Source organism: Colobus angolensis, unplaced genomic scaffold (genome assembly GCF_000951035.1).
Source record: "Colobus angolensis palliatus isolate OR3802 unplaced genomic scaffold, Cang.pa_1.0 Scaffold58, whole genome shotgun sequence".
Lineage (NCBI taxonomy): Eukaryota > Metazoa > Chordata > Mammalia > Primates > Cercopithecidae > Colobus > Colobus angolensis.
The window spans coordinates 1,772,069-1,796,669 of record NW_012119376.1 but is presented as its reverse complement, the minus strand read 5'-3'; the positions used below and the strand labels follow the sequence as shown (position 1 = coordinate 1,796,669).

Below are 24,601 nucleotides of genomic sequence, written 5' to 3'. Positions count from 1 at the left end.
TCTCCATGGCTACTTAAGGTTTACGGATTTTTTTCTCTCTTTCTCTCGCACTCTCTCTCTCTCTTTTTTTTTTTTTTTTCTTCCATTTAAAGGCAGAGTCTCACTTCATTGCACAGCCCAGGCTGAAGTGCAATGGTGCAGTCATAGCTCACTTTAACCTCGAACTCTTAGTCTCAAGGGATCCTCCTAACCCAGCCTTCTGAGTAGCTCGAACTACAGGCACACCCCACCATGCATGGCTAATTTTTAAATTTTAAAATTTTTGTAGAACCAAGTTCTCACTGTGTTCCCCAGGCTGATCTCCAATTTCTGGCCTCAAGCAATCCTCCTGCCTCAGCCTCCCGAAGTGCTGAGATTACAGGCATAAGCCACTACACCTGGCCTTTTTTCTCTTTAGTGCCTGGTATAGTGCTTGGTGTGTTATAGGTACTCAATAACCATTTGATGAATCAATAGATGTTAATGGATCAAGCTAGCCTCCTTATGGTTCCTTGAACACCCCAGGTACCCTTCTCTTCTTGGACTTTGTCCTCAGATATTTGCTTAGCTCACTCCTCTACCCTCCTCCTCACCTTTTCAGTAATGCCTACCTCTAACAGTCAATTAGAAACTACAGCTAACACCATACTCCCCACTCACTGAAATCCCCTAACCTGCTCCCCCTTCCCATGGCACTAATCATCCTTGATATAGAATGTGGTTTTGCTTATATGTTTTATTTATGGTTTATTGTCTATCTTCCCTTGATAGAATGGAATTTACATAGGGTAGGGATCTTTATTTCAGTTGCTAATTTATCCCAAATACCTACAACAATGCCTGTACAAAATGGACGATCAATATTTGTTGCATGAATGAATCATCCTTATCAATTTATGTCCATGTTTTCTCTTGTTCTCTTTTTCTCTCATTCATTCTCTCCTCCCCTTCATAATAGTTGACAGAGAGTACAACCTCAAAGCATTTACTTATTTTCTAACTTGTATTTAACCTCACTCTTCAATTTCAGCTGCACTGCAGCAAAATCCTGCACACATGACCTGCTGTTCCCAGAAAGGGTCTTTTTGTGCATGTTATATTGCTATTATTGCCTGAGAAGGCCTGGACTGATGTCCAAAGAACACATTCCAGAACAATGCAGAGCTACAGGTCAGCCTGGCTCAAATTTGTTGAAAAGCTCTTCTACATATTAATTGTTTTATCTGGGTATTAGTTATTCTCTCTCTCTAAGGAAATAACCGGACAATGGCTTTTCTTTTCTTTCTTTCTTTCTTTTTTTTTTTCTTTCTTGAGATAGAGTCTCACTCTGTCCCCAGGCTAGAGTGCAATGGTACGATCTTGGCTCACTGCAACCTTTGACTCCCCAGTTAAGTGATTCCCCTGACTCAGCCTCCCGAGTAGTTGGCATTACAGGCATGCGCCACCACACACAGCTAATTTTTGTATTTTTAGTAAAGAGGGGGTTTCACCATGTTGGCCAGGATGGTCTCAATCTCCTGACCTCATGATCTGCCCGACTTGGACTCCCAAAGTGGTGGGGTTACAGGTGTGAGCCACCACACTCGGCCAGACAATGGCTTTTTAAGGCAATTTCATGCCATCACAAATCCCTTTGGAGAACTAATTTGCCATGCTAGGGTAGAATTCAAGGCTAATGCTATTATTTGGCTTGCACTCTGCCCTTGTTTCTTTGTTTAAATGATGAGTCGGCCCAGCAATAGTATTAGTTCATCAAGAAGTCTATAAGTTATGTTCAGATAATTTGAGGTCAGCAAAACCCAGAGTGTGGTTTACACAAGTGCTTTCTCCCCTAATACTTAAATCCATAGATATTTCAAAATAAACTTAATTCATATGTTTTCCATTCATTTGCCCTTAGGTCTTTATGTTTAGGGGAGGTGGTGGTGGAAGGCAGGAAGATAGTGTTCTAGGAACTGGCTTCCTTCCTCACTGCCACAGACAGATCATTCATTAGCCACAGACCCGTTTTCTTGGCGGAAGTCCATACCTGTATCCTTTCCAGTTCCCTCTTAATTGAAGCTCCAACCTCAGCACACATCAGTGTTGCTGCCAAAGAAAGTAAAGTGGAAAGAGGCTACATTTTCTATCATAGAACCACAGAATCCTAGAATCCTAAACTTGTGATTCTAAAGATCATCTGGTTCATCTACCATATGAACCTTAAATCACCTGGACAGTATCCTGGCTAATTACCTTTCAGCCTCTGATTAAGCATCTCCAGTGATGGAGCTTCAATAGCCAACCACAGTCACAGGTGGCTTTCAGCTACAGGAAAGACTCTCAGAAGGAACTGAGTCTTCTTTTCTGCCGCCCAAATTTCTCCAGTCCCTTCATCCATTCAGCAAGATTTAAAACCAGTCCTCTGTGTTCCCCTCATGTTCTCTGTCCGTGAAGATTTCACTCTCTCCCATGATTTCAGGTTCTGCTCTACATGCGTCCTTTCCAGGTCTGTGCTTCCTAATCTGACTACCCTGTGGGCATCACATTCTGCCTCTGATACAAGGACCTTGAGATAAACCATACTGATGGCTTGAGCCCTCCTTTAAATCTTATTTGGCTTGTGTTGCCATCTCAAAAATGGCAAGATACATCTCAAAGCTCCTCTTCCTATGACATCCCCCAGTTAGGTGACAGGTCCTATCAGCTGCACCTCCAAAATAGCTCCCAGATCGGCCCCAGCCTCCTCATGTCCAAAATGTCTGCTTTAGTTTAAGATTTGGTCATCTCTCAGCTGAACTGAGGCAGCAGCCTCATCTCTCATCTCCTGGCCTCTGCCCTCTTTCTTCACCAGTCCTTTTTTCATGTTACTTCCAAGTTTACCTTTCTCCAGATCATGGAGATAGCAAGAATGTGTTGATGGCCTCCCATCCTCATCTTATCTTTATATTTCTTTATCCGGGTCTTGTGGAAAGACGGTCAGCTAAAGAGAAGCCAGGACAAGAGTGTGGCAACCCCCAATAGAAAATATTCAATCTCAGTCAAGTGCGATGGCTCACGCCTGTAGTCCCAGCACTTTGGGAGGCCGAGAGGCAGGCAGATAACGAGGTCAAAAGATCGAGACTATCCTGGCCGACATGGTGAAACCCTGTCTCTACTAAAAATACAAAAATTTACTGGGCATGGTGGTGCATGCCTGTAGTCCCAGCTACTCGGGAGGCTGAAGCAGGAGAATCGCTTGAACCCGGGAGGTGGAGGTTGCAGTGAGCCGAGATTGTGCCACTGCACTCCAGCCTGGCAACAGAGTGAAACTCCATCTCAAAAAACAAAACAAAACAAAACAAAACAAAAAAAACAAAATTCAATCTCATATATTTTTCATGACCCTTTGATTCTGAATCTGATCTACTGAATTTATCCCCAAACTGCCTGGTTCTTGAGGGATACTGAGGTGCTGGCTGACTTCCTTGAGCCCATTTATGCCTCTTCTTGAGGTGCAGCTTATACAGGAGGTCCTCAGCATCCTCCCTGTCCCCTTTAACCTGTGGCTACCACAGCACTTCAGCCACACTGTCACAGCCCCTGCACACTGCGCTCCCGAACTGAGAGGATATAGAGCCCTTTTCTCCCATTCAGAACTCTGCTTCTCATCCGAGTGTGCTCATACATGCATCACCTCTCCCATTACATCACTTGCTCATGCATGCATTGCTTCTCCCATGCCTATCCGTTATTTATGACCCTCTTTACACAGCAGGTACCTCTCCTGTAGCATCTGCTGTGCTGTATTTGTAGTTTGTTGCTGCGTTTTTTGGAAGTTGGTGTCCGTTGGGGGCAGGCAGATGGTCTTAGCATCGTCTGCATATTCCATTATCTGGCTCAGTGCTTGGCACATAGTAGGTCTCAGAAATGTTCTTTGAAGGAATGCATGAATGAATGGTTGAGTGAACGAACCTCTATCACATTTCCTTATTCTCCAAGTCTAGTAACACTTTCTGGAAAGGAAATAAAATTATTTTCTCTAAGTGAACCTAAGCCGGTACCTATGATCATTGAATTTTCTACATCCTTCAGTGAGCCATTCTAGCCTTTCAGTGATTCATCGTAGAACCTTATAGCACCCTTGTCAAGCTGATTGATTTATAATTTTCAGGATCCATATTCTTCTTTCAAACAAATGGCACAGCTATATCTGATGGCCTCCAAGTGTCCAAATAACTTGCCCAAGCACTCACGGCCCATGAGCAGCCAATCTTGGAGTAGACCACTCAAGAGCTGCCCTCTCTGTACCTGTGTGCTGTGGGGCCTTTCTCCATGGAGCCTTGTAAACATCTACTTAGAGATGCTGCTGAATTTAAATTATCATTATATTTCACCAAACATATTTCATTAAGTCACTGATAAACATTCCTGGCATTTTTTATTATTTTCCTTTTCATCCAAGCAAGGATGATTTTCTCCTATTGTTTTTACCATCTCTCTATCTATATGCAGGAACTGAGCTTATAGGTAATGGTGTAATTCAGATATGTGTAAACCTTGCTGTAATAAGTAGCCCAGATTGGTGGAAACATTTCCCCTTTACACAACTCATTTCATCCTTATCAAGTACATTAATTCATTGGCTCTGGTAATATAGCTAATGATCCTGTATATCCAGGTGCCGCTGCTGATATTGCTGCTATCTCCATGTGCTGGGATAAACAGACCATTGTTAGTAGACATTCCTTCTGATACCTACCCTCTGGCATCACTACGTACATACTAATATGTCTTTTTTGCTCTGTTCTTTTCCCCCACACCAGTTTAACCCAAAAAGAGCCACTTCATTTCATGCAGACATTTGAAGGGGGCCTGAATGCAGACATTTGAAGGGGGCCTGAACCGGATAACCTTTCGAGTTTTCTCTGGTTTTATTATTCTGTGAAGACAGTTTGGTGTAAATGATTTAAGAGGTTAGTCAGAATGGAATTCTGTGTTCAAATGGTCTTCTTCAATTTCTCCACTGAGCTCTACTCATAGGAAATGTAGAGTTTGTTGTGGGATTCACGAGGTTGTCCTCACAAGTACAGAGCACAGTGCCTGCCACACAGCAGGCCCAATAAATAAAATTAAACAAAGTTAATGTAAACAAAAGTAAAGTCTCCCTAGAGCTAACGATTTTAACTTGTTACCATATGATAACTAGCAAGTTAGTGTCAATCTCAATCTAAAGTTTCAAGGAAAACTGCCCCGGTAGAAATCTTATATTTTTAGCAACACTGAATTTGTACTCCTAACAAAAAAAGTAATGAAATTCCTTAAAAACTGATATAAAATGTAAGTTACTTATCCTTGGACAGAGAATTCAAATCTTCCTTATTTATTGTTAAGAATTCCCCCTTCATTATACCTATTCGAAAGATCTTTGCTTAAACTCAGAATTTGACTGCTCATATTCGCACATATGGCAAATATGAACTAATCAGACCACAGATATTTTGCTGCATTCCATGGTGTCTCATTTATTTGTTTAATTTGCAGCTATAGCAACTAGATTCCACCACTTTGGGCTTTTACACAGAACTACAGTATGATCAGCTTGGTTGAAGTTTGGCACTCGACACTCTGCTCAATTGAAGACATATGCACAAAATCACTTACCACATTTTTTAACCTGTTTTTCACACTGGGTAGGTCTGTAATATTTGCATAAAAATATGAAAAGCAACCTTCTGCGGGGAGAGAAAGCAATTAAAAGATGTTGCGACCTTTCCTTCTGCAGCATTTCAAAGCTTCAAGTTTTCTTGGCATGCTTTTCAAATGCCCATCTGACTTTGAAGCAGGCTGCTGCTCCACAGAAAGCTTGCTCCAGCAATGACTAAAGGATTGACCTGGTGCCATGCATGCTGCTCTGCACAAGAAGGGCATTTGGAAATGACCTTGAAATGAAGTTTTGCCAAGTTGATGAAATATGGGCCTTCAAGAAGTGCCGTTTCACAAGTGATGTACAGAAGGGTATCCGCAGCATTGTCAAAAATTGCCCCTTAATTTGGTGTTAGATGAACATGAATTTTTAACCTCCATAAGGAATGATACTCACTCTTGATTTTATTAGTTGCATTTTGTAACAGGTTGGAAAAATTAGGTAATGGAAAACATTGGCATACCACTGTTATTTCTTTTAGGTGATTTTTAAAAAACATTTGCTGAAGGAGAGGTTGATGCTCAAAGGATACAATGATAAATGGAGAGATGGGAGTTTAAAATGAAGGATAAGCCCAAATGAGGATGAAGTTAATGGATAGAGAAAAGATGGGAGGGAGAGGTATCTCTCTTTACTTGTAAGCTGCCCATCAATATGATTTAGACTCTAGGAGGGGGGCGTTTCTTTCCTCAGTATGCACACTCATAGAGTAAACTGTTGTCACTGTTTAAACATGTTAATTGATGTTGACACCAGTTGTTGCTGTATGGTTTTCCATTTTACTGAGTGATATATTTATGTTGCTGCATAATGTTGCCTGATTGCACTTCTCATGCTGGTGAAGTTGGCTGACATTTCAGACTCTGGATAACATGAAGCTGTGCTTTAACCTTATTTGGAAGTCAGGGTTAGCGTGGCACTGGAAGGCTGCTTCAGGTTCCCTCCCTGTGACCTCCCTTCTATAACCCTGGCAAGGCTGAGACAGTCCAAGTTTGGGGCAGTCAAGGTGAGACAGCAGATTTCGGGGTACAAGTCATCTATTCTCTTATGCCAGCTCTACACTTCTTTTAAAAAATACACTTCTTTTAAAAAATACTAAATAAATAAATAAACTTCTTTTAAAAAAATAATAAATAAATAAATAAGACCATCCAAACCTTCTAGAACTCTCTAAGGAGACTGTAGAAGACTTCTGGCCACTCTCATTTTTAAAATTCTAATAATCTCTACAAAGTAATCCTGGGAAACATACATCTATAAGACCAGGGAAACATACCGGCAATAGCAACTTCCCAGAATAGTCCTTTTTACACTGCCTGGGATTTTTCAATAAGTAATTTGGTATTTCTATAAATTTAAAGTGGATTCAGTAAAATTAATGAATTTTTTTTCTTAAAAGCTCAAGCCTTCCAAACTCATCATTTTGTAGAGTTACGTAAGTAAGCCATGCAACTGAGATAAAAGTCAAAGTTATAGATTATAATTGTTTACACAGCTGTTCACATTTTTAATTTTTTTATTTTTTGGAGACTTTTTTAGAGTCTCATTGTGTCATCCAGGCTGGAGTACACAGTGGCACTATCATGGTTCACTGCACCCTCTGCACCCTCAAACTCCTGGGCTCCAGCAATCCTCCTGCCGCAGCCCCCCGAGTAGCTGGGACCACAAGTGTGGACCACCACACCTGGCTACTTTTTTTTTACTTTTTTGTAGAGACAATGGGCTCACTATGTTTCCCAAGGTAGACACAATGGCCTCACTATGTTTCCCAGGCTGGTCTCGAACTCCTGGCCTCAAGCGATCCTCCTGCCTCAGCTTTTTCAAAGTCCTGGGATTACATGCATGAGCTACCACACCCAGCCCCTGCTCACATTTTATATAGTAACTTATTTTAAGAACAGTAATGTATTTGCAAAATACTTTTTTAATGCAGTAATTTATTATATATTGAAATCAAGCTTGATGATCTTTCATTAGGTTTTGCTGAGTATCATATGCTAAATTATTTGCTTATGAATTTTTCCCCAATTGCCTATATTTGGTAAGTTTGCATGCAAGGTTCTGACATAGAAAACTCAGAAATATTTCATCGTTTTACTTTACTATCTTTTTTGATGTGTCTTAAAGGTGATTTGCTTTAAATTGCAATATCATCCTTTTTTTCTGTACCTAAATGTTTTTAACTGAAGAACACAATTTCCCTCAAAACCCTCATCCCTAATTTAGAGCCCTCTTATTTTAATATGAGCCATTTTAAATGTGTTTCCTGAAATACTTCTCAGCTTCGTAAATAAAGAAAAGATATATCTTAGTCTATTCAGGCTGCTATAACAGAATAGCACACATTGGGTGGCTTATAAACAACATAAACTTATTTATCATAGTTCTAGAGGCTGGCAAGTCTAAGAGCGGGGTGCCAGCATGGTTGGGTTCTGGTGAGGATCCTCTTCCAGATTACAGCCTTCCAGCTTCTTGCTGTGTCCTCACATGGCTGAAGGAACAAGGAATCTCTCTGGAGCCTCTTTTAAAAGCCCACTAATCCCGTTCATTGAGGACTCCACCCCAGTGACCTAATCACTTCCCAAAGGGCCATCTCCTAATGTTGAATCTCAAAATTCAACATATGAATTTTGAAGGGACAGAAACATTCAGTCCATAGCAGGATGAGAAATAGAAAGGAAAGTACAACAAAGAACATCAACCATAAGGAACACCATGACTTCTGATATTTAATATCATGGATCACAGATTGCAGGAGTCGAGAGACAGAATAAAAAGAAAAGGCCCAGGCCCGGTGAGCTTTTGATGCCTGAGACTTCTCATGCCCTTGCTCTCCCACTGACCTCAGTGCTCAGCACTGGCTTTCTTCAGGCAATATTTTCCATTTATCTTTTGGTGTAAACATTTTAGAGATGAGAGAAGTAGAGAGCTTATCATTATTTAGTCTGATCAGACAGTATCTTCACTTTTAAGTTATATTCAGAATTTCATTGTCCTGTTTTTTTTTTTTTTTTAAGAATTGTATGAGATTATTTTTGTGTATGTGAATAAACTATAAAGTATTTTCTTACAAAAATCTTTGTTCAGTGTCCTGGCACAGCTCCTCCAGCTGAACAGGGGCCTTCTTTCCAGAGCCCCAGGTAAGGACTTTCTCAACCTGTATTCTAACATGATGGGATGTTGTCCTCTTTGCTTTCCTTTCTTATCATTGCAAACTCTCAAACATTTTCTACATTATCATCATTTATATTTATACTAGCACACATGTTTGAAAGAGATGTGATCCCCATTGAAAACTCTTTTCCGGCCGGGCGCAGTGGCTCAGGCCTGTAATCCCAGCACTTTGGGAGGCTGAGGCGGGCAGATCACGAGATCAGGAGATCGAGACCATCCTGGCTAACACAGTGAAACCCCGTCTCTACTAAAAATGCAAAAAATTAGCCGGGCGTGGCGGCGGGCGCCTGTAGTCCCAGCTGCTTGGGAGGCTGAGGCAGGAGAATGGCGGGAACCCGGGAGGTGGAGCTTGCAGTGAGCCGAGATTGCGCCACTGCACTCCAGACTGGGCGACTGAGCAAGACTCTGTCTCAAAAAAAAAAAAAAAAAAAAACTCTTTTCCTTTAAAAGGTCTTGATGATGCTTTCTTCTTTCCATGCCATTGAAGTTACATTAATGTTGGTCAACCCTGGATGGCCTAGGTCTCATACTCAGAGGTTCTGATGAATTCTGTCTGGGATAAGACCGAGACACTATATATTTTTTTTAATGCTGCCTTACATAGTTCTGAGCCACATTTGAAGATCTTTGAATTTGTTGGTCTCACAAGCATCTCTGGGGTTCAAAAAATGTGGTTATTGGAAGAACACAAAGTAAGGGAAGCTGTCCTGGTGATATCTAGATCTGAGCTGAATGGAGATTATGGCAAAGAGACAAACCTGAGTTAATCTGCATAATCACGCACACATAACTCTAATGGGTTGGTTATAGGGTGGTATCTCTGCCTCAGTTTCTATTGCAATAAAATACTGGCACCATCTCAAGATTCTCAGAAAATTTAATTAATATTAATATTTAATATAAGATTAAAAGTGTACTACAAGTTTCAATTAGCATTAATCCTTTAAAATATGGGGTTAAATGATCTATAGCTAATTAAAGACTGCAGTTAACAGGGGACATGAGTTTTTTCTGGGTTACATGAAACAAACTATAAATCTTTTATATAACTCAATTTCCTACAGAAAAAAACTTACTTGTCAGTGGGATTTTAAAATTTTATTTTATTTTCTTGGATCTCATTACTTCTCCATAAATCCTATAAGCAGAATTACAATGAAGTGAGTCATAGTCTTAACACTTTTTTGGAGCTTCTTCTGCCAAAGCAGCTTGGAATATAGAGGATTTTCAAAAACTGTGTTTGGGGAACATGGGAAGGTATGGGAAAGGAAGGAAGGGTGGGAATCTAGGAGGAAAGAAGGAAGAAGGAAAAGAAAGGGAAAGGGACGGGAAGGAAGGACACAAAACATTTTACTTTAGATTACATTTAAAAAATCTTAATGGCATTTATAAATGTAAAACTTTCCTGGTATCTCATTTGCATGTTTTAGACAACCCTGAGGTGCAAATGATTTTGGGTTTCAAAAGTTTGTTCATGAGCCAGTTATTTGTAACTGGAAACACATTTTCCCATGAAAGTTTTGTTATCTAAGTGATAATTCATTTTTGAGGCTAGTTCCCAAACTCTCCTCATTCTGTTTTGAAGCTGAATTGTCATGCATTTACAATGATAAACAGTAGATTATACAGTTGAAGACTTGTAGATGTAAAAAACATAAAAGCGATAAAATCAATTGTTTAATTGCTTTAAACTTTTAACTTTAGTGCTGGTGCTGGAGGGAAAGCAGATTTAATTTCAGGAGTCTGAGGGTGTTCAAGACATCTAAGGTTGATCTTTGAGAGCATCCGTCAAAGAAGCGGCAGCCATTCTCTCGGGAGGGCCTCCGCAGTCATGCTATGTGCTTCCATCTGGTCACTAAAAAGCCACATCCTTAGACTGAATGAATAAGTCCTCAACAAAAATGCCTTCTTTTCTTCCTAGGCCAGGCATGGTGGCTCACGCCTGCAATCCCAGCACTTTGGGAGGCCATGACAAGTGGATCACTTAAAGTCGGGAGTTCGAGACCAGCCTGGCCAAGGTGGTGTAACCCCATCTCTACTAAGAATACAAAAATCAGCCAGGCATGGTGGCACATGCCTGTAGTCCCAGCTACTCAGGAGGCTGACGCAGGGGAATCGATTGAAACGTGGAGGTGGAGGTTGCAATGAGCTGAGATCGTACCACTGCACTCCAGCCTGGGCGACAGGGTGAGACTCTGTCTCAAGAAAAAAAAAAAAAGCCTTACTTTCTTCCTATAACCAGTATCAATGGAGCACATATTATGTGCTAGGTGCTCCTCACTATTTATGCTAGCAGGCAAAACAGAAAGAACTCCTGTCCTTGTGAGTTTATAATCTAGTGAAGGAGACAGATATCCAAATATCTGTACAAGTAGATGACCTATGATCCATCCATTTTTATAAAAAGTTATTGTATGAACATTCAAGTCCATATAAATTTACAAGGAATAATGATCCACATAGAGGGTGGATCTGGGGAGTGGAATACATAAATCTTTAAGTAACTGCTAGGGGCCAGCCACGTCCATACGCTATCACATTTGTTTCCTAAGTAGCGCTGAGTGGGAGGGATCATCACCACCATTCCACAGGTGAGGAGCTGAGACTCAAAGGAGTTAAGGAATCTGTCCATGATGATCCAACCAAGAGCCCGAGTTCAAATCAAGTGTCTCCAGCTCCAGGCACTTTCTGCCCATCTAAACTGCCTGCTCTGCAAAACCACTCTGAAGATATTTTCTATTATTTTATTCAATATGAGGGTATCCATGCAATAATCTCTTTCTAAAATTTAGTAATAGAAGCCATGTTGCCTCACCTGATAGTGATGCACTCCTTTCTGCTAATGAGAGCTCTTTCCACTTCTCCTCTGACACGGTTAGTGCCCTCAAGCGATAGCCAGCCTATCTGTGGCTTAGGTACAGTTTTCTGTCTTTCATTCCTACCGTATATTTTGTCTGATTCTTCATTTTGTCTTGACTTTCACCACCCTGAGCCTTTCATTGCAAGCTGCCTTGACCTTTTGAGAAGTAGTGAGAATATATAGAAAAGAAATAGACTTCTGTCGTGTAAATTCCACAAAGCTCTCTTTTTATATCCTCCACATGACCTAGAACAGGGCCTTGCACTTAGAAGTGAAAAATAACTATTGGTTGTTAAATGATCATAGCAATTCTGAAGGACAGTTCTGCTTATTTTAAGGAGAACTAAGAAGTTGATGGCTCTGGCTTTATATGTGAACTTCGTTGTAAAATGTACCACTTTCCTGTTCCTTAATAGAGATTTGTCTCTTGTATTTTCTTCTGTTTACCACTCGTAAATGGAATGTGAAGGACAATGATCACAGCTTACATGCATCACATTCGTCCCTCTTGCTGTGCTAAGCCCTTTTAGACAGTGTTTATTTAATCCTCACAACCTGATTATTATCCCATTTCATGGAAGGGCATACTGAAGGTTAGAGAATTTCAGGGATTTAGGAGGAAAATGAGGAAATAAACGTTCTCCTGATGATTCAGCAAGATATAGGAAAAAAAATAGGGGAAGAAAAAGGATATATATTTCAGTATAGATGAGAGATATAAATTCCTTTAAGTATAATCAGTAAAATGTGGGAGAGGCTGGAGAAAGTCACAAATGATTTATGAGGGCATGATTCTTTCTGCTTACCCCTGTATATTAGTCCACTCTCACATGATTATAAAAATACTACCGGAGACTGGATAATTTATAAAGGAAAGAGGTTTAAATGACTTACCGTTCCGCGTGGCTGGGTAGGCCTCAGGAAACTTACAATCATGGCAGAAAGGGAAGCAGGCATGTCTTACGTGGCGGCAGGCGAGAAAGAGCAAGCATGTGAAGGAAGAACTGTCAAACACTCACAAAACCATTAAATCTCATGAGAACTCAGTCACTATCATGAGAATAGCATGGGGGAAACTGCCCCCATGATTCCCATCCCCTCCCACGAGGTCCCTCCCTTGACATGTGGGGGTTATGGGGATTACAATTCCAGATGAGATTTGGATGGGGACACAGAGCCAAACCAAATTGCCCTATCATGTTGATGAGCAGGGAAAAGTCCTGTGCAAACTGCTGTTTTAAAATATGAGACATTCTCTTGTCAGGTGATCATAACTTGGGTTGACTTATAAATTTCTCGAATCTATCTATTTATTTGGATAATTTCAAGTTGAGTAGTTTATGTGTGGATAAAAACCTAAAGGTCTCTATGGTTCCTCTGGCCTGGCTTGTGTTTTTGGGAGTCCCCCAAGATGCTGTAACCCCAGGACCCCTGGAGAACCTGAACATGTGCTTGATCTCTCCACGTCACGGCAGGTGGCCCCCAGCATGCTGCCTGTCATCACTGTCCCTGATGCTGTCCTGCAGCAGCACCCCAAGGCTCTCTAGGCACATCTGCAGCTCTCTAGACCAGAACCATAAAGAAACAAGGTTTTCTCTGTCTAGTCCCACTGGAAAGAGGGAGAAGCCCCTTTGTGAGCAGTACTATGGGGGAGTCCCTAGAAAGTGGCCCTCACCCAGAGAATGAACAGGCGTCGTAGTAAGAGATTAACCCATTCATGGAGATTGGCCCAACACATATTTATTTAACCCCTTGTTTCTGGGATTGTTCTGGATAGTGACTGGGTTCCTCTTGAAAAAGAACAGCCAATAAAGGAGGGGAAATTAAAGCTCCTTGGAAGGGTGTAGAAGTGAAGAGCTCTGGGACCACTGTAAAGGCTGAAGGTGGGAGTTTAGGGTGGCTATGGTGATTTAGGGAGCAATTTCCATTTCATGCTGAGTCAAGGGAATTCAGAATATTTACATATAGCTGGAAGAGGAGGTAAAGGTGGAGCATAGCTGGAGGTGTGATTAGAGAAATAAGCAGGGGTTCAGATCCTGGAGACTCCTACATACCAAAAACTAGTTTAGGTTTTACCCTCTAGGAAACAAGAAGTAAGGCTAAGTTGTGTGTGAGTACAATGATTAATTTACACACTGGAGAAATGGGAAAGAAAGGAAACGTGACTCAGTGTTATCCTGATAACTTTGGGGAGTTTTTGAAGAGTTTTAAGCAGGGGGAAGTTGGGGTCAGATGAACATTTTAGAAGGCTTCCCTCTCCAGGGCTGCCGGAAAATGTTGACAAGCACAGGCTGGATTTAGGAAGGAACAGAAGAAGGCTGAGAGTGGAACCTTGGCGACCGGCCACCCTGAGGGAGCGTGGGGGAGGACACAATGCAGGGAAGCTAGGAGGGAGCCCTTGCCAGGGAGGGAGAAGATCTCAGAGAGAAGGAGTGCAGGGCAGCCGAGGAGAGCACTTCCAGAAGGAGGCAGGGCTGGCGAAGTCCTGGGCACAAGGAGGTCTGACCAGACAAGGACACTGGCTGGCAGTGGCTGGCAGAGGTGCTCCTGAGTGCCAAAGTGATGACAAGAAAAGCCACCAGAAGAAAAGAAGAGCCTTGCTTGGAAAACAAAAAGCAATTAAACATCTTGTCATGTGGCATTTTTTTTAGGGGAAAGATGATGGATGGCTTCATCTTTTACTTGATCCCGAAGCAAGGACAGATTGAGAAGCGGTGTCTGAGGGGCAGATGATTTTCCCTTCTGGCCTTGCCTCCTTCTGACCTTCTATTTTCTCCCAGTGAAAGAGGTACTGCTTCTGGCCTGTGGCCTTATTTAGCTGGCTCGGAACTTTTCCCAGCTTCATGATAATGGCCTTTGGTGCTCTTTCTACTGCTTAATGTGCTGTCACCCAGAATAATTCTTTTCTATATTGATCTGAGTGGCAATCTATAAATAAAAAGGAGAAATCATAGGAGAACTTGCAGAAAAATGGGAAAAAGTAGTTATTTGTTTCGCCCATTTCTGGAGGGGAGGAGAGAGAATCTTTAAAATAATCTCCCATTTGTGCCTTCTCATTTGTCAGCACATCACAAGCAACAAAAGCAACACACACACACCCATGATTTGATAAATTGGAAAACTGGCTGCACGACTCAGATTATATGTCTTTCTTTAAAATTTTCTGAAATCTGATGTAGATATTTAAGAGCCTTCAGAAATTTCCATGGGCGTGCCATTAGAGATAAGCCAATTGTTTTTGAGGGGATTCAAAAAAGGAAATGTACTTTATCTAAAGAGATGAAATTGGACTCAAGTTGGAGAAATGATTCTCTGACCAGATGTCATTTAAAGGCATTGCACTTTGGGCTCCAGGAGTTGACTGTTTCTCAAGATAAATATGCATCTAGGAACCAAGAAGGGCATTTTCAAAGATTGCTGTGAGTTGGTGTTATAATGTGCTAAGCACACCCCTGACGTCTTTGGAGGTCTGAGCATACAGATGAGACATAAATGCTTCTCAGTTCCTTCTCATAATTTCTCTGATCTTACTGGCAATAAAAGAAAAAAGAAAAAGAAAAACTCTTCAGGAGCATAAAATGTTATTGAATTTGCAGCAGTCGTCATGGTTACCTGCATAGTTTCATTGCTTTATTAATGTGTAATGCCTCTTATTTCTGGAAATATCATTAGTGAAACATAATAGTCTGCAGCCTCTTAGCGAGTTCTCTGTGTATCTCAGAGATGCTGACAATGGCTGTGATGAATGTGTGTGTGGTTTCCGGGTCACCTGCATGCTGATGATCCAGCAACTGGGACATCATTGTTTAGGAAAAGACAACTTGAAGCTAATGACTCTTGAGAATCCCTTGAAAGTTCAAATGTTTCTCAACACAAATGTGCTTATTGTTTTTTTCCATAGGACAGTAATCCAAGGCTTTACTCTTTTTCTAACTAAAATAATTTATGTTTTCTTACATTAAAACTTTTTAAAGCAATTATTTTTACTTACTAAAGTCACTTTGAAGTGCTCAGGAAACTTTTTCTGATCAATCCTTTTTAAAATGATCTTTATTAAATTTGTTTCTTGTATCATAGAAGGGCTTTTGGAAGACACTGTTAGAAGTTTTTGAGCAAGTTTTTCTAAGTGTATTCTCTCACTACTCAAGTAGAAGATGAATAAAATAGTTCATTAACTTATCTGTCAGGCCAGCTGCTTAGGGCATACTGATCCTCGTACTCATTTCTCTTTTTCTTGGGCACTTAACCAGAAGATATTTTTCAGCATTCCCTACAGTTGGGTCTGGCCATGAAAATCATGAGACAATGGAATGTGAATGGACATTATGTAATAATTTGCAGATCTGGCCCATAAACACCTCCCACAGATCCTCTAGTCCCTTATTTCCAGGTTGGTTGGTAAGTCTGCCAGTCTAGATCCTTGAATAATTGGGTAGAACAGAGCCTCACTGTAGGTCAGGAACGTCTATTGTTACAGAAAGGAGACAAAGCCTCTGAGATGTGAGGGTTCTGTATTCCATCCGCTGGTGTTGCCCTATCTGATGCATGCTTATCAACATTTCTTCTAAGTGGGCCATATAATCTTTGGGAGAAAGTCCATATTTTTCATCCATGAGTATCTCCCATAACTTCTTTCATAGCCTATAAAAAAGAAGTTGGTGTTGTATACCCCAGGACTTCCCAATCAATGTCCTGTGGTAGTGTTGCTGTTTTGGAAGAGTCCTGGAGACTTGAATGGCTACAGCAATAGTGGATATATTGAAAATTATCAGACCCTGTGACTTATGTGCACAGAGAACCAAAGGAAAGGAAATTTATCTTTTCTGGATACTTCCGTGTACCAAGTACTATGTTCAGTCCTCTGTTTACTCTCTATAATTGATCTTCGATGGACCGCTATCATTCCATTTTACAGATTTTTAAAGTGTCATATAGTTTAAATAACTTCTTCATAGCTAAGAGGTGGCAAGGGAAAATGCAAACAAAAGTTTGCCTGGAACCAAACCCAGCCAGCCTTTCTACTTTGCTGCTTCCCGTGGCATATGCTCAGTTAATGTCTGTTGATCACCATGCTCCAGGACAGCATCTGACAGCTAGTAATAATTTGAAACATACACAGACAACATTTGATTATCTGTGGCATTGGGAATAGATGCTCTTATTCAGTTGTTAGAAAAATTATAAAACTGACATTGTTGAGTTTTACATTCTATCTTAAGATATCAGAACAGCTGTTTTAACAGATATCAAAATCATTTAAATTGATGGTCTGGAGGTTAGCAGGCCAGTTCTTCCTCATGAGGTCATCTAGGGCCCCAGACTCTTTCATCTGGCTGCTGGTGGATCTTCTGAGGTTGTTCCTTATCTGCACAGTGGCAGATGACCTACCACACCATGTCTGCATTTAAGCCATTAGGAAAGAGGGGATGAGAGTAAAGGGCACATTTCTTTCCACTTAAGGTCATGACCCAAAAATTGCACACATCACTTTTGCTCCCAAAAGTTGCAGGGTTGCACGGACGTCTAACTGCAAGTGAGTCTAAGAAACATCATCTGTAAGTACCAGTATATCTATTCTTGTGGAAGAAGGGGATGAGAGAGATTGTGGGACAAATAGCAGCCTTTGCCATACCTTGTTTCCTGTCCTAATCGTTGATAAACCTACAAATAAACTGCAAAAAAGATCCAAAACTGCAGTAGCAGAAGAGGGAAGGAAGTGAATCATGGAAACTAAGTAATTCAGAAATTGAAGGTCTCCTTTCTCCTTAACCTCTTCCAGTGCATATGCTAAAAGAATCAACAGTTCATTTCTTGCATTAAGTTGCTTTAAAATAGGCTATAACTATTCAAAGAATCAGTATTCTTTGAATAAAATGATTGCAATGAATTGAAAATATTTGAACAAAGACTAGGATGTTAAATCATATTAAATGATTAGATTTAATTTTATTAGGTTTGATATATGATAAAATTATAAAACAAAACCTCGTCTGGTAAAGACATTTACTGAGATATACATAAGTGAAATGATACAATGTCTGAAATTTGCTTTAAAATACTCCAGCAAAAGATGGGGGCGGTGATGATGAATAGTTGAAATTAAACTGGTAAAAATGTTAGTTGTTGAAGCTGGATGATGGGTTCATAGGGGTTTATTATGCTATTCTTTCTACTTTTATGTGTATTTGAAATATTCCATAATAAAAGCTAAATAAATACTTGTTCCAAGAAACAAAAATAGTTTTTGGCTGTGGCCTGATTTTCATATGAGCTCATTTCTGTACTGAGCTCATTTCTGTTCTGAAAGTTAAGTGCTTTCTTAAGTGTCCAGCGTATTATTTATTCTGCATGCGTATACAAGAAAACTTATTATCATCTAAAGAATTCATTAACAATTTGCTTTTGAGTCAACTAAGCAAGATTTTGGTGAGTGGCTGCTTCATCCAGTGATAGAAGGGCTGTAAAAAGCAAGTAAGATAAGGCCCCTCTCAACAAGTTTAAAGTCGACTCAGGCAAACAAGACAGTCCCTCAGATAAATATAATTTAAGAGAAGTATACAAGAAGGCTTAAATGTTAGGAGGTCACATCAAATTAGAAGGATCAGGAAGAGTTTCCTGGATTAGATAGTATAAGCTTTAAAGGAAGGGTAGGCTTTTGACAGATGGAAGTGGTGGGGAGAGTGGGACCACCAGGAGAAAGGCTCCAAGCCAAAGAACATGTGATAGTTTCCTGGTGACAGGAAAGGATGATATGGTTTTGAGCATGGGTATCTGGATGTCTCATTAGAGTAAATCAGGAAGTGAAGAGGATCTGACTGAGAAAATTGATACTTTTTATAAGGATGTGTAGTTTTGAGACACTGGTGCATCTCAACATGAGATGTTCATCTCAAAATACAGTATTGGAGCACAGAGAAAGGTTAGTGTGGATACTTAGCCACCGAAGTTGAAAGTTGAAGTTGTAGGTAGAGCATGAGTTTACTCCTGAAGAGAATAGAGAAAATACTTTTTAAGCCAGTTTTATTGGAGTAGAGGATGGAAATTATGACATCATTGTGAAAACGACATAATGATTTCAGTTCACGTTAAAGATACTAGGAGTCACTGGTGTAGCAAGAGCTATATTCCCTGCACACCCCCTCTACTGAATTCTCAGTACTTCCTTATCCACACAGTGCCCCCATATCTCTACTTTCTTTCTCCTTTCTCCTTCACTCTAAGCTTCTCCAAAGAGTTGTCAACCCAGAATATTTCCACTGCTTGACTTCCATTCATCTTTCAACTGACTCTGAATCAGAATTCTTTTATCATGCCACTGAAACTGTTGGTTATCAGTGACTGCCACATTGACCAATTCCATGAACACTTTTTACACCTCAGTTCCCTTGACTCTCTGAGCAATGCTTGACCTATCAGGTAAGTCCCACTTCCTTGGAACTGTCTCTTCCTGGCTTCTCGTTTTGCTTTTCCATTTCTTTGTAGGCTCCTCCTCTCCTGGACATTTACATATTGCATTGCTTCAGGACCATTGCTGGACTCTCCCTCTCTTCCTACAATCTCTTCTGGAGGGAATTCTTCCTACTCCACAGTTTCACTCAACAAAAGTCAACAAAGCACCCACATTTATATCTCATTTGAGTTCTAAACCTACCAAGTATCTCACGTGGATTTCCCATAGACATTTCATATGTAACACATCCATATTGAAAGTTGGACTCCCATATCCCTCCCAAACCTATTTCCCATCTCAGTAAATATCAGTCATTGCCATCTACCTTGCTGCTCAAGGCAGTAAAGTAAATCATTTAGTTTGCAAAGAGTCCATGGACAATTCTATCAGGAAGCCCAAGCAGATACCACTTTATTATGAAATATCTTTGAACCCCAGACTCTTCCCAAAGTGGCTAAAGTTTGTAGGCCTTAAAAAGAAAAGCTCCCAAACTGAGTACAGTGGCCTGTGCCTGTAGCCCCAGCTATTTGGGAGGCTGAGGTGGGAGGATCACTTGAGCCCTGGAGTTTGAGGCTATAGTGAGCTATGATCATACCACTGCACTCCAGCCTAGGTGACAGAGTAAGACTCTGTTTCAAAAACAAAAAGTCTTAAAAATTAAAAAAAATAAAGCTTTCTGATGTAACTTCATTGCTACGTAGCTGTTTGATTTAGGCACCAGTGCTAGCTTTAAATTTAAATCTGTGGTTGGCTTTGCACTATATATTTTTAAAGGATGTTGTGGGCTACTTATACTGAGAAGCTAAGCTCTTTGAGTCTGACCACACTTGGTTACAGACAGGATTATCCTCAATAGGCCCCATAAGTAGAAGGCACCCCACGAATAATCTGAGAGATGCAGATGTTGCTCTTCTATCCATCAGATTAGAAATCCACAGGTGTGGACATCTCCACAACCTTTACTATGCCCAACCTTTACTAATGCTTAATTCTCCTCTTTGGTAAGGACCTGGGGATCCCTTCCTTCCTATCCCACTAGGTCTTGAGAGAATGAAATTAAAGTAGGCTTCCATCTTATTCATGCCTCATCAATCTGCATTCTCGGAAAGGCGCAATGATTTGGTGGAAAGACAGCTTGCTTCTAGTTCCACCTCAGGAACTAGCAAGTTAGTTGTAAATCTGATTAATAGAGTCATCCTTACCTTTTTTTCTGTACTTTCCTCCACATCAAACACATCAGAATACATCAAACACATCAGAACAACAAACTCTGCCTGAGTATTTGCTTTGTGCCAGACCCTGCCCTAAATAACAGATGAGGGAAATGAGGCTTAGAAAGTTAGTAAATGGCACAAAGATACCCAGTTAATGCATACCCACAATTTAAATTCAGACTATTCAAGCCTACTCTTAACAACTCTCTTATACCATGTTGCAGAGAAACGACTTCTGGTTTTCTTCTTCCTCTCATTCCTACTGTGCCATTGATGTAAGAGGTACCATCAATTTAATTTAATAACAGTTTTCAGGAAATAAAGTAAGCACCAGCAAATCAAGTGTAGTTATAGTGGGCCTGTCTTTTAAAATCCTAACCAATGTTTTTTTTCCTTCTTGGTAATTCCTTTTTTACTTCATGTCCCTGAAGCTAAAATCCTCAGGGACAGCTAATCACAAAAAACAGGCAGATTCTTGGCTATTGACTTCTAAAATTGGGTCATGCAACTCATAAAAGATAGCCAGGAGCCAGGGTTAGTTTTTGGTTTGGTTTGGTTTTAATTATAAGACAGAATTTGTTAAAGATAAACTTTAAAAATTTTCTTCAATGTTTCCTTTGCATATCAAGAACTAAAGCCTGACAATTCTCACATCAACAGTAGAGTTTGGGGAGAATTAAGGATGATGTCAGAGAAGCTTCTTGTCCCAAAAGAGATTATGTTTTAGCTGCTGGCAGGAGGAGAATCTGCAGTTTAGATGCTGAAGGATGCTGAGAAAGTTCTACATTCCCTGGTGCCCCTGGAATGGGAGATCACTGAAACCCCAGAAGTGTTTTGAGAAATCCCAGCATACAGGGAACCTGGGTTTGATTTCTAGAGCATCGCTTCCCAGGAGAGGAAGCAAGCAGCATCCCAGAGGGCAGCAATCACTAGTGGAGGTGTCCCAGCAACATGGAAAACATTTTAAGATTCATGTCCTGAGAGACTGCTCTGAGAGGGTCAGAAGGGCCTTGGTGACCTGATGAGGGAACATCATCAGTAAATTTAATGTGGATTCTCTGTGCTGGAGGCTGTGGAAACAGAAACAATGTCCACAGCAAAAGCAATGTGGGTAGAAGTCTCCATCAAAGATGAGCAGGTAATGAACCAGGTACCTCCCCCATGAGGCCAGGATACATATGGCCTTCTTAGAATTACTATCCCAGGAAAAGATAAGGAAAGTTAGAACTCTAATTTGACCATGTTTAAATTCTGAATTTGACTGTGAAATAACTGAACAACATTTAATCTCTTGGAAATGGCTGTAGTTTCAGCAGCTAAATTACTGAAGGTCACATAGCTAGACAGTCTCCATGTTTCCTACAGCCAAATGGAATAGTGGCTTGAGACCTTAAGTTAAATTACATTCAAGAAAGATAAAGGATGATTACAAAATTCACCTTTTGACTTTCCACCTTAATTTCAAGATGCAAGTAAATTTCAGTATCAATAAAATGTTTTAGACTGGAAGAAGTGCAAGATATATTCTCATCTCTCCATCTCTACTACCAGTGCCTAATCTATGTCTTACCTATACTGTGCCCTCTAAACTGGGGAGATTAGGCTCTTTCTATGTACTTAGGAGCAAGAAAACTAGAACCAATGGATGGAAGCTTTAAAAACACAGAATTCTGTGTAGAATCATAGAGAGTTTCTCACAGTCTCAGATATCCAGAGATAAAATAAACATCCTTGGTTGGAACCATGAGCCATATCCCTTGAGATGCTGTACCATGGTTGAAGCACCTACAACAAAGAAGGGACCTTATGAAGAAAAATTCGACAGAAGACATGGCTGGATGATTTTGGCCTTTTACATCTCTTCCAATTTTGAAATTCTACCACTTTATAATGGAGGTTGTGAAAACCAAATTGCCATGTGTTTACAGAGTGGGAAGTGAGAAAATAAAAACTGTAGGTATAAAGTAGTCTTTTAGAGATAGCTACCACTGAGGGAAGCAGAGCTTTATCGTGTAATATGGTGGGACTGAGGAAAGATTTTTAACACTGGGAAGAATTGAACAGATCTGTAGATAGAAGAAGGAAAGGAATTAGCTAAAAAATGCAAAACTAAAGGTTATAGAGGGCTCTGTTCCAGTATCCACTGTTGTATAATGTACTTCCTCAAAACTTTGTGACTTTAAACAATTATCACTTTGTTATAGCTTAGGATTGTGTTGATCTGGAATTGAGGCAGTGCTCTGCAGGGTGATTCTTCTGTTCCAAATGTGGATGACAGAGGTGACTCTGTGGTCTTTGGCTGACACTGTATTGTGCCCTTGGTGGGAATGGCTGGAAGGCTGTGCTCAGCTGGAACTGCTGGCCAGAATGCCTACATGTGGCCTCAACAGCCTCTTAGGGTAGTCTGACTTCTTTTTGGCAACTTACAGTTCCCAGGGCAGTATTCCAGGTGAAACTGCCAGGCTTCGTAAGCCCTAGCCTCAGAAGGCCAGAGCATCACTTCTGCTGCTTCTTATTGGTCATCATTCAAGTCCCTAAGGCTAGCTCAGGTTCAAGGGTAAGAACCAGATGCGCCTCACAGTGGAAGGAGTAGCAAAGAATGTATAGGCATCTTTCATCTCCCATACAGACAGTTGATAGAACGAGATCCTGAACAATGTGCGGAGTCCAAATTGAGAGGAAAGGTAGAGTGATTATCTTTAAAATGAGGGAGGGACATGTCCACTTCAGAGATAAGGACAAAGAAAAGGGGTTCCAGAAGGTGGAAATAGAAATTTTGAGATGAAGATGAGGGAAAGAAGAAGGAGTCATTTCTACAGTTAAGTAATCCAAGCCTATCTAGTAGAAGAGGAGTTTCACATAACAAAAATTATGTTACCCACCATCCATGTCTTTTACCTCTGGGTTGTTTCCTTATTCTGATAATATATTGTCACTGATTTTACCAGATATATCTTCCACAGACTTCTGTCTGAAAACGCTGTCTGCAAGATTTTTGGCTGAGTTGTTCAATGCTTTTTGTGTACCAAACACATGTAGCACACCAAACTCTGGTGTAGTCCAGGGCAGTGGGGCAAGTAAATTGGCTTCCCTGGAAAATATGTCCATCTATATTCCTTATTCCTGGTCCATGCTTTTAAGGGATAGAGCACACCAGCCATGAACCAAGGCTGGAGTAGCAAAACATGAAATCTGCTTTCTACAAATTATCCAGATAATCTCTTCCAATCCCCTTCTGGATGAAAAACAGAGCCGCATGAGGGTGACAGTCTGGCAGGTATTCAAAGCTGCAATGACCATGGCTTGGCTCTTGTTGTATCCACAGAGTTGTTTGGGTTAATTTATACAGTTTTTCCTGTATGAGTCCTTTTGATAAGTATCTTTAGAAGTTTCTAATTCATTTTAAAGGAATGTTTCTCTTTGGCTTCATGTCTCATTCTTTTCACATTATATGTTCCGGTGATAAATGATGTATGCATAAATATATTACCTTTGCTCAATCAGTGTTTTCTGTTGTTGATGTAAAGTACACAAATTGGATTAGTTTCAGGATAGCTGAATTTGGAATGTGACATTTTGCCAAGTCAACATCACACTCGCCCATACAATGCAGATGTGGATTTTGCAGTTGTTTTGTTTTTAAAATTGTATATGTCTGCGGTGCCATTGATTAATGTAATATTGCGTTAATTGTGCTATTACAACACTCCAGGGCATTCATGAGGTCTTTCAGCCAGCAGCAAAGAATTCCCCAAACAAAAGCTTTTAATAAAATACAGATTGCAGGGCAAAGAAAAGTATCAACTATGAGAATTTATGGATAGCAGAAGTGCTTGAGGAATCAACTTTTGATGGCCTTGCCAATGGAAATACTGTGTAATTGTTATATTATTTCATTCCCCTCCAAATCATTAGAAATCATCTATCTATTCATTTATTGAATCTGTGTTTTTAAATGACCAAGGTATTATGACTGTGTTGATCCATGACTTCTCTTTTTCTTAGTAAGTTTCCACTTGCTCCAGTGCTTGTATAGACACACTGTCAGATCCAAAAGGTCAGTGAAGGCTGACACAGCCACATGTGTAACATGGCATTAACTGCAGAAATTAAAATTGAATCCGTCACTGTCCATTGTAATAGCTGGCAGGCAACTTTCTACAACACAGTGTTGATGTAATTCTGGCGTGGAGTCATTCTGGATCTATTTTAAGTAACAACTATTTTTTTTTCCCCTTTTTTTTTTTTTTTTTTTTATA

At 40.3% G+C, this 24,601-nt stretch overlaps 1 protein-coding gene across 5 annotated transcripts in view; it reads left to right on the top strand.

The window, feature by feature from the left end:
• The window catches only part of AIG1 (androgen-induced 1), a 276,547-nt gene that overhangs the window by 117,996 nt on the left and 133,950 nt on the right, over positions 1–24,601 (top strand). The window contains exon 4 of one of the 5 annotated variants that reach the window (XM_011962043.1): positions 5,482–6,616. The exons of 3 other annotated variants lie outside the window; for them this stretch is intronic. In XM_011962043.1, the coding sequence (XP_011817433.1) occupies positions 5,482–5,487 (6 nt within the window). In that variant the 3' untranslated portion in view covers positions 5,488–6,616. Of the gene's footprint in view, positions 1–5,481; positions 6,617–24,601 lie in introns of those variants that run through there. One more of the 5 variants, XM_011962042.1, reaches the window with a different exon arrangement.